Source organism: Capricornis sumatraensis, chromosome 1 (genome assembly GCF_032405125.1).
Source record: "Capricornis sumatraensis isolate serow.1 chromosome 1, serow.2, whole genome shotgun sequence".
Classification (NCBI taxonomy): Eukaryota; Metazoa; Chordata; class Mammalia; order Artiodactyla; family Bovidae; genus Capricornis; species Capricornis sumatraensis.
Genome location: NC_091069.1, coordinates 103,707,657 through 103,718,074, shown reverse-complemented (window position 1 = coordinate 103,718,074; position 10,418 = coordinate 103,707,657). Strand labels below are relative to the sequence as shown.

The following is a 10,418-nucleotide window of genomic DNA, read 5'->3' as shown; positions in this document are numbered from 1 at the left end:
CCTTCCTTTTCTTCTAGCAAATCTTCATTCATCTATTTTGGTGTGGGTTTTTTTTTCACATAATTTAAAAATTGGATGCAACTCATACATCTGCCTCTTTAAAGTGCGCGGTCCAGTGGGTTTTGGTAAATTCACAAAGTTGTGCTGCTGCTGCTAAGTCACTTGAGTCGTGTCCGACTCTGTGTGACCCCATAGACGGCAGCCCACCAGGCTCCCCCATCCCTGGGATTCTCCAGGCAAGAACACTGGAGTGGGTGCCATTTCCTTCTCCAATGCATGAAAGTGAAAAGTGAAAAGGAAGTCGCTCAGCTGTTTCCGACTCTTAGCGACCCCATGGACTGCAGCCCACCAGGCTCCTCCATCCATGGGATTTTCCAGGCAAGAGTACTGGAGTGGGTTGCCATTTCCTTCTCCAATGTATGAAAGTGAAAATGAAGTCTCTCAGTCGTGTCTGACCCTTAGTGACCCCATGGACTACAGCCCACCAGGCTCCTCTGTCCACGGGATTTTCCAGGCAAGAGTACTGGAGTGGGGTGCCATTGCCTTCTCCAAAAATCTAGCTTAAGGAAACATTTACTTTTGGTTTATAAATAACTAGATCAAAGGATTTACACAGAATAAGGACTCAGGGGGTGAGGTGTCTCCTGGTTGCTCCCTATGTCTCAGAGATATGCCCAAAGTTTAGTGGTTTTACACAGAGTAAGAAACACTGGAAATAGTGGCTGACTTTATTTTGGGGGGCTCCAAAATCACTGCAGATGGTGATTGCAGCCATGAAATTAAAAGACACTTACTCCTTGGAAGGAAATTTTGACCAACCTAGACAGCATATTAATAAGCAGAGACACTACTTTGACCACAAAGGTCCATCTAGTCAAGGCTATGGTTTTTCCAGTAGTCATGTATGGATGTGAGAGTTGGACTATAAAGAAAGCTGAGCACCGAAGCATTGATGCTTTTGAACTGTGGTGTTGGAGAAGACTCTTAAGACTCCCCTGGACTGCAGGGAGATACACCCAGTTCATTCTAAAGGAGATCAGTCCTGGGTGTTCATTGGAAGGACTGATGCGGAAGCTGAAACTCCAATCCTTTGGCCACCTGATGTGAAGAACTGACTCACTTGAAAAGACCCTGATGCTGGGAAAGACTGAGGGCAGGAGGAGAAGAGGACAACAGAGGATGAGGTGGTTGGATGGCATCACTGACTCGATGGACATGGGTTTGGGTGAACTACGGGAGTTGGTGATGGACAGGAAGGCCTGGCTGCTGCAGTTCATGGGGTCTCAAAGAGTCAGACACGACTGAGCGACTGAACTGAACTGAAGAAGTATGAGAAGTGTAGAACTCGGGTGACATGGGGGCCTTCAGTGAAAGTCAGTGAGCTGTTAAGATTCATACCCAGTACCCTGATGGCTAGCCACCTCTGGCTGCTTCCCCTGGGAGATGCCTTTTCCAGAGAAAGAAAGTTGCCATATTCTGAGTACTTCCTCTAAGCTACAAGTTTCATTCATACCCATTTATCCTAACAACATATCAGCAACCAAAAGTATCTTATTTCCATGTTACAGATGAAGAAACTGAGGCTCCCAGATATCCAAGTCACATGACCAAGGTCAGAGCAACTCCTGAGCAGCAGAGAGGGGATCCTACTCCAGAACGGAAGCTCTTCTGGGGGTCACCACACCCGAGCTTCCCTGGTGGCTCAGACGGTAAAGAACCTGCCTGCAGCTAGGGAGACCCAGGTCAGGAAGATCGCCTGGAGAAGGAGATGGAAACCCACTCCAGTGTTCTTGCCTGGAGAGTTCCACGGACAGAGGAGCCTGGCGGGCTACAGTCCATGGGGTGGCAAAGAATTGCACACGACTGAGCAACTAACATTTCACTTTCCACACCCAAAGTCCTGACCCTCCGGCTGGCTGCAGCGTGGGGTCATGGCTTGCGGAGGTGCCCATCACCATGACTTGGGACATCATCTAGGTCCAGCTCCCTTTTCATGCTCTTTCACACCAGCCACAAAGCAGGAACACCAGCAATGTAACAGGTACGGCTTGTCCTCCCCACCTGTCCCCACCACAGACACCTGCTGATTGGGGTCCCCAAGTCAAGTCACCGCTACACTCAGGAGCAGAGACTCCAGGAAGGCCTCACAAGTCCAAGGTGGCAAGGGCAGGGCCTGGTTGTAACTTTAAGGCTGGATCTGTAGGCTCATCCTGTTCACCTGCTCCGCAGAACAGAGTCCGCAGGCCTGAGCGCCCAGGCCCCTCTCGCTCCAAGCCCAGGGTGTGCCTGCGAGGGACAGGAAGGCATGGCCCCACGCCCCTGCATCCTGACCAGCTCCCAACCCTGCTAACTCCTGCTGACGGCAACAAAGGGGACATATATGTTACGAAATCACTCGCGAGAGACCAGCTTTATTTTGATATCTCAGAAATCGCAAGGCAATAAGCATGACCACAGTGCACTCTGAAGGGTCCGCTCGACTTCAGATGCACAGTTTTGCTGGGATCTCATGACTGCTGGGCCAGGAAGGTGGGGCAGCTGACTGCGGATCCCCTTTACAGAGGACTTGTTTCTAATTAATTTCTGTTTATCTGTTTGCTTGTTTGTTTATGGCTGCGCCGGGGCTTTGTCTCAGGGCACAGGCTCTTGGCTGCTGCGAGTGGGCTTTCTCTATTTGCCGTGAGTTGGGGCTACTCTCTAGTTGCGATGCAGAGGCTTCTTGTTGTGGTAGCTTCTCTTGTGTGGAGCACGGGCTCTAGGGTGCACGGGCTTCAGCAGCTGTGGCTCATGGGTTCTAGAACATGCAGGCTCAGTATTCGCAGTCCAAGGGCTAAGTGGTCCCACGGCATGTGGGATCTTAATTCCCAGACCAGGGATCAAACTGGTGTCCCCTGCATGGGCAGGCAGATTCTTAACCACTGGATGACTAGGGAAGTCCTGCAGAGGACTTGTAGAAGTGACCTGGCTTCCCTACAGACTGTGAACATTCTGCCAGGTAGACGGAGGCCGAGATACCGGAGTAGAAAGGCCCTGAGCTCCCCTCCCCTCAGGAGCACACCAAAATGTGGGGTTGCTAGTGGGGAGAGGGAACGGGGGAGAGGCAATTTAGGGGGAGGGGAGTGAGAGGTACAAACTGCTAGATATAAAATAAGCTACAAGGATACACTGCGCAACAGGGGAATATAGCCAATAGTCTTATAATCATGACAAATGGAGTATAACCTTTAAAAATTATGACTCAACAGTACATCAGTAACTTTTACAATATTGTACATCAACTATACAAAAAAAAATTCCACCCAGCTGCTCCCCGCATCTGGTCCAGGCTCCTCAATACCCTGAGTGGGCAAGGCTTCACCAGACACGCGCATATATCTTAACTTCCTCAGTCATAAAAGCAGGGGTCAAGCCGCCCTCTCTACACAAAGGCCCTTCTCACTGACACAGCTTCTTGGAACTCCCGGGACTTAGGTGTACCACGGGTTGCTAGGTCCATGGCGGCTGAACCCCAAGACTAGCTAAAAGCCTTGCCACATAGCAATGAACCTGGGACTAAGCAGAGGGGCGAGATCCTGGCTGGCCCATTGCTAGCCACCTTCTCCAGCCAGTTCCGGTGTGGGCAGAAAGGGGCGTCTCCTGGCTCCTCCGGCCCCAACCTGCTGAGGAGGAGTAGAGCCCTCGTGACCTTGAGCTGTCTCTCCGCCACGCCTGCTGCTGACCAGCATTGCCGACTCTTCTCCAGAAGGATGGCAGGGCCGCACCTCCTCCGTCGGCAGGGGCCAGGCTCAGAGCTCTGCACCTACACCAGGAGGCCCTCTCCAGCACCCAGAAAGAGAGGGTCCCAAGCCGGGGCCACCGCCTTGATCTCCCAGCGACACACGGGGCATCTGGCCGTGTCCCTGAAGACCCTCCAGGCACAGGAGCTGCAGAAGTGCGTGTGGCCGCAGGGGACTAGGCAGGTGTTGGCAACCTGGTGGGAGCAGATGGCACACTCTTCTCCTGCTAGGGCTGGGAAAAGGGACAACATAGGTCAAGGGTACGAGGGGGCCACGAGGGGGCAGCCCACTCATATCACCACAGGACGGAGAAGCACGTGGTCCAAGGATGAAGAACACTACCTCATAAGAGAACGCTCATAGTGCAATCAGTGAAAAAGGTTGGGAAGAAAATTGTCAGGTACATACATGCATAGCATCAGATTCCAATTTAGAAAAAAGGAAAACAAGCGCAAATAACTCCCCATGTGTGGTGTGCTGTGCTTAGTCACTTCAGCGGTGTCTGACTCTGCAACCCCCTGGACCATGGCCTGCCAGGCTCCTCGGTCCACGGGATTCTCCAGTCAAGAGCACTGGAATGGGTAGCCATGCCCTCCTCCAGGGGATTTTTCCAACCCAGGGATCAAATGCACGTTTCTAACATCTCCTACATTGGCAGGCAGGTTCTTTACCACAAGCACCACCTGGGAAACACCCCTCTCCACTCCTGCCCATATATATATATATGATTACAAAATACCAGGAGGAAATCTACCTAACAGGCAATGTGAAGTTTGGGAGGTGTGTGTTTTTTTTTTTTCACTTCCTTTTTTATCCTTGAATATGTTTTTTATTTCTGCTTGGCAAAGTTTTTTTTTTTTTTTTTTCCTATGAACAGGGATTTCTCTTTTAAAAGCAGGCGGACAAAATAACATCTGTTCATGAGTGTGCCTGGTAACTTATGAAGCCAGCCAATGTCCTAGAAGGCAAACTGTTACACGGCTTTCAGGTTTCGACCTAGAGCCTGTGGGAGATTTGATGGCATTTGGGAAGACATAACTAAGTTCCCAGGGCTGGGGCCTTGCTCAGCTTCCCTAGCTCTGGAGCCCTGGGGAGTCCCTGGTGCTCAGGGAAGCCACTCACCTTTGGGCCCAGGCAGAGTCTCATCACGGAGGCCCCTTGGCATGGTTGTGGGGGAGCTGTTGGCTGTAGGATCTAAGGCAGAAAGGGAAAGTCAGGACCTGGGGAAAGCAGTCAGGGTGTTTCCGTTCAACCCATCTCCCCAGTCCCTGCCTCCAAAGCGGAGTGTCCACCTCCTTTCTTCTCTGGGTTGCAGTGCTGCAGCTCCAAGCCAGGGGTCCAGCCCTGTCCTGGCCACCCCTTTCCCAGTGGGACCCAGCAGAGAATTTGTGGACCTGCAGCTTTTCCGTCCTAATCCATGCTTCCTTCAGACAGCTCCTCTCTGCCCCACTGCCTGAGCAGAGATCTTCAGCATCAGTCACCGGCCCCAAACCAGGTGTGCAACAGAATCCCCCAGGAGGTGGGGAAACAGGGCCTGACCGTCCGGGCCACCAAGTCAGGCTCCCCAGGGGCGAAGCTCAAGCAGAAGGCTTGTGCAGGCCCCTGGAATGCTGCCCAGGCATGCCAGCACTTCTTTTTCTGAGTCTCCCTGTATCCCTCGCTCCTCTGAAGTCCACTCTCCTCTCAGGTGACCCTCATTTCCCCACTGGGTGCCTGAGCATCTCGGCTTTGCCCCCGCCAGGCTGTCTTCTTGCCCACCTCTAACTCGCACACTTATGTTCCCTTCGTTGCCGCCCCTGTCTGCAGCAAACTTCTACTTTGACTGCAAAACCCAGCATGCCCCAAATATATATACATTTTTTGTAAATGAGACCAGCCCTCTAACACATAGGGGTCCCCAACCTCCGGGATCCGTTGCCTGATGATCTGAGGTGGAGCTGATGGAATAATAATAGAAATAAAGAGCACAAGAAATGTAATGTGCTTGAGTCATCCCGAAACCATTTCCCTCACCCCTCCTGTGGAAAAGCTGTCTCCCACGAAACTGGTCCCTGGTGCCAAAAAGGCTAGGGACCGCTGCTCTAATATATGTCTGGGGGTGCTGGGCATGCCTTCTCGTTCTTCAAAACAAGGTTGCCCTCTCTATGACTGGGTCTGGTCCCCAGCGAACATCTTCATGCCCCGACAGAAGCTGATAGAAAAACTCCATGTGAAAGAAACCACAGTTCTGCCCGACTTTGTATGCGGGTGAGGAACCACCGGGGCCACCGCCTCCCCAGCCCGCATTCCCGGGACGGTGCCTGGGTCCCCAGCCCTGGCCTTACCTAGCAGCTCGATGGCCTTGGTGGTCCCGTACACGTCCATCACGGCCCAGAGCGGGGCGCCCATGAGCACGCCCTCGCGCAGCAGCCGCCGGGGCCCCGAGTTGACCTGGGCGAAGATCTGGCCCCGGCGGTTCACCCAGAAGCGCACCACGTCGCCTGGCCTCGCGCGGCCGTCAGGCAGCATGGCCGCCCAGGTGTGACTCTGCTGCTCCAGGTCCGGGCACAAGAAGGGCGGCAGGCTGGGCGCGGGCACGCGCGCGGGGTCCAGGCGCGTGAAGCCCACGCGGAGGCCGCCCAGCCAGCCCCGCTCCTGCCACAGCAAGCGCAGCGCCACGCGCTCCCCCGGCCGCACTGGCCGCTGGCTGAACACGATGCCGTCGTGGAACGTGGCGCGCCTGCACGCGATGCTCCGCTGAGCATCCAGGCGCACCTGCGTGCCCACCGCCTGGGCGTGGAAGCGGAGCGCCTCTTGGGGAGGCTCAGCATCTGCGGCGGGGGCGGGGGCGTCAATGCAGGTCGGCCGGACACACCGGCTGGGCTGCCTGGCTGCCTGGAGCCCTCCCCACCAGGGGAAGGGGGCATTTCCACCAACCCATGTCCCTGGGGCCACTGTCCCCGCTCTCCCCCCATCCCTGCTCCAGAGACCTTCTTAGAACCAGTAGGGAACCCGCTTTGCCTGTCTGGGATCACAGTTCTCGCCTGACTCTTGCCAAGGCTCCGTTTCCCTCCCTTGCTGCTGCTGAGTCAGAGTCCTGTCCGACTCTTTGAGAGCTATGGACTGCAGCCTGCCAGGCGCCTCTGTCCATGGAATTTTCCAGGCAAGAATACTGGAGTTGGGTTGCGATGGGATCTTCCCAACCCGGGATCCATTCCTGGTTTCCTGCATTACAGGCAGATTCTTTACCACTTAAGCCACCAGGGAACCCCTCCCTCCCTTAGGGATGTTGTAAAAATTAAGGGAACTGTTGACAGTACCAGTTCTGGATACCTGGTGATGGTTGTTATTGCCATTAACTAAAGAGAGCAGGTTTTAGAACAGTCAACAGATGACCCTGCTTTTGCTTGACACATACATTTATACGTGTATCACTCACATGTTTACACATGTATAGCCCATCTGTATCTAGAAACAGGCTGAGAGGAGATGGGCTGGCATGCTGTTTGTGGTCGGCTCTAATTCTGCAGTGGGTGGGGGTAGAGACGGGTCAGGTAGGGGGCGGCGACTGAGTATTCCTGTCTGAATTTCTGTCTTTGCCACAGAGAACCGGCCTCACCGCCCAGTGAGGGTGACTTCTCTCATCCTGGGAGAGAAAGGAGACTGGTAACTCCCAAAGTAGTGAGGGTGTGAAACCCGGAAAAGGGGTCCCAGCTCAGCCCCTCAGAATTGTGGGCTGGGCCCAGCCAAGGCCTGGGTAAGCTTTGAAAGCAGGGGACTTCCTGACTTGCCTCCACTTGGCAGCTGGGACGGGAAAGTTCCTTGCTGGGCAGCCCTTCCTCTCAGTCCCAGAGGCCTGAAGGAAGCTGGTGGAGCTTCCTGCCCCAAGAAGGGCGCTTAGCCAGCTCCCCAGGCCTTAGCTCTCTCCCCCTCCCCTCCTGACCCTGTTTTTTCTGGGTTGGAGGGGGGAAGCTGAAAATACAAAGAGACGATCAATCAAAACTCGAGCCAGGGAACTTCCCAGGTGGTCCAGTGGTTAAGACTCCACGATTCTAGTCAATGCAGGGGGCACCCGTTCAACCCCTGCCCTCCTCCCTGACGCTCATATGCCTGTAAGGTGTCAGCCAGGCTCCAGGAGGGGAGGCTCGGTGTGGTCAGGCACAAGGCACATCCTCAAGGTCACAGCGAGTCCGTCCCTGACCTCCACCGGCTCTGGGAGCAGGGGAGCAGGAGCCAAAGGCGCAGCTGATGGGATCGCTGGGTGCATGAGTCCCTCGGCAGGGCAGGGGGCCCTGGGGACACTAGGAGGAGCAGACCTAGCCTCTGCAGGAATTTGACAGTTTGCAAAGCTTACCCCTGTCTCGAGAGTTTCCCACTGGCCCGTGGGAGCTATGTCCTCATGCCACCAGTTAGAGGAGGGAGGCCGGGAGGGGTCACAGTGCCGCACAGGACACCAGGGCCCAGCCGACGGCTGCTTCTCCCAGCTGCCTGTCCGGGCTCCACTCACTGTCTCAGCAGTGGCCTGAGTGTGGCCCTCGCAAGGCACACAGGGCTCCCTGGGGGTCAGCCTGTCCACACGCAAGGTCCTGTATGGCTGTGTTAGTTGCTCACGGCAAAAGGTCAAGGTTGAGTGGCAATGACGGCCACCCAGGTACCGCCAGTCTGGCAGAACTGCATCTGCCCACGGGGCCCCTTCCTCTGCTTTGCACGGGGCTCTGTGCCTGAGTTTGGGGCTGGCTCTGGCTAGTACCCCCTTCTCCAAGGCTGGCTGGCAGGGCTCCTCCCGTTCTTTGACCCAGGTGACCCAGTCCAGCCTGCTCCTGGGTTGGGGCAAGGCAGAGATGGGCACTGGCCAAGTGTGGCCCTCCAAGGAGGCTTGTCCCCAGCCAGCTGGGCAGGGAATTCTGAGCACTTTATGCCTGCAGGTGGCTATTCTCATCAGCCCCACTTTCAGGCAGCATCCTGAGGCTCCTGAGGCGGAGTCGCCCGCGGGGGACCCTCCCAAACTACTCCGCCGGCCTCCCCTAGCCCAACACTGTGCACTGGCTTGGCAACAAGGGCCCCGTGGGTGGCTGGGGAGCAGGGAGCACAGTCATGGCCTTTTGGAGGTCCTGCCCTCTGGACAGGCGGATTCCAACCAGAGAATCTTTGCAGCAAGGCTCTTGGAATGTAAATGGCCAGGCTCAGTGAGGACCTCCCCAGGTCTTCATCTTCATCCTCAACACCCCTCCAGGCACCAAGCCTCTCCTGGCACCTGTCAAGTGCCTTACAGACTCCCGGCCACCCCACAGGGAAGCACTCGGAGGGAACTGAGCTCAGGGAGGTGGTCGTGCAGCTGGAAGTCAGGGAGCCCCAGCCCAGCCCCTCACCCTGCACTCCTGCGCTCCCTCCTTCGGGGCAGCAGCACTGCCCAGAAATCCAAACACTAGCTGCTGCTGCAGCATTGGCAGCGGCGGCTTGGCCCTGCCCCCGCCCCTGGATTCAGGTGCCCCCTGCTGCCGCCGCCCCCTGCTGCTGCCGCCCGGGAACCTAGGTTACTATGGAGCCAAGGGCTATGGGTCCTTCTGCTTGGGAAGGAGCAGAGTCCAGGCTCTGGGAGCAGGGATGCGTGGTCCAGATCTCTAGTCATAAGAGACCCAGCTCTGCAATCCCCGCCCCGCACACTAAGGCAAAGTTGTGACCTCAGGTGAGACTGGCAAAGAACCATTGAGCCCGGTGACCCTGTGGTCTGTGCTTCTGGCAGCTCTGTAACCGGCAGGATGGGGGCATTGGCCCCCAGCCTGCGGATGAGGAAACTGAGCCTCCAGGGAGAAGTGACTGGGCAGGAAAGGTCCCCACAGCTCTGTGAAGGCAGAGCTGGGACCCTGGTCTTCCACCAGGCCCCCTAAACTGTACCCTCTTTCCCATCCCAGCCAGTCTTCTCTCTGCACAACAGGCTCTGAAAGGCAAATTAGTCATAAGGTCTTTGCATCACTCCAGGGATTGTGGCCTGAGTTCCTCGGCCTCTATTGGGTTCTTGCAGAGAAAGGAAGTTTTCACTACCTCCCAGCCTCTTAACAGCTCACTGCCGGGCAGCCCAGCCTGGATGAGAAACTCCCGAGCAATATTTCCACTGACTATACCTCTATCTCCTGAGTCTTCCACCCCAGAAAACACAGAGCACCCCTCTGCTTCTTGTCCTTCTGGTCCAGGCACAAAGCTCAGGGCTTGCACTTACCAGCCTGAGGGCAGATCTGGGACCCCATCCGCCTGGGCTCCTCAGGAGTGGGTCCCTGGGTTTGAAGAAGGCCAGGGGACAGGTTTCTCAAAGATATTCGGCAGGTCCTCTTATCGTGGAGCCAGGATCATATTACAGCGTTGATGATTAATTAGAGTTTGCAGTCACGAGTTACAATATCCAGGGAATTTCCTGATGACTTCTGGTTTGCAACAGTCCGGTGCAGCTGGTTGGCCCGGAGGAAGCGGGGACTCGGGAGATGGCTGAGGTCGGATGTGGAGGAGCCTTCTCTCTTACTTCTGACCAGTTGTGATCAACCAGCTGTGTGTTATCACTGCCTGAGTTGTGTGCATTAACACGACCTGCACCCAGACCTGCCCCCAGAGACCTTGACTCCAGTGGCCTGGGGTGGAGCCCAGCGTCGGCCTTGTTTAAAAGCGCCCCCA

General features: G+C 55.6%; 1 protein-coding gene across 1 annotated transcript; it reads right to left on the bottom strand.

Moving 5' to 3' along the window:
* Window positions 1-2,471: 2,471 nt before the first annotated feature.
* On the bottom strand, window positions 2,472-10,009 carry NEURL3 (neuralized E3 ubiquitin protein ligase 3). The gene is made up of 4 exons (XM_068980004.1): window positions 9,973-10,009; window positions 6,101-6,586; window positions 4,899-4,970; window positions 2,472-4,008 (listed from the first exon to the last, which is right to left on the bottom strand). The coding sequence occupies exons 1-4, from the start codon at window positions 9,998-10,000 to the stop codon at window positions 3,800-3,802; spliced, it is 795 nt and encodes a 264-aa protein (XP_068836105.1). The 5' UTR covers window positions 10,001-10,009; the 3' UTR covers window positions 2,472-3,799.
* Between the last annotated feature and the right edge of the window lie 409 nt (window positions 10,010-10,418).

What these genes read in the sequence shown, in the direction of transcription:
- NEURL3 (XM_068980004.1), bottom strand. Translation starts at nt 10,000, where the DNA reads ATGGGGTCCCAGATCTGCCCTCAGGCTG. An exon ending in CCAGATCTGCCCTCAGGCTG is followed by an intron (nt 6,587 to 9,972) that starts GTAAGTGCAAGC and finishes CCCCCGCCGCAG; the next exon opens with ATGCTGAGCCTCCCCAAGAG. An exon ending in CAAGGCCATCGAGCTGCTAG is followed by an intron (nt 4,971 to 6,100) that starts GTAAGGCCAGGG and finishes TTTCTGCCTTAG; the next exon opens with ATCCTACAGCCAACAGCTCC.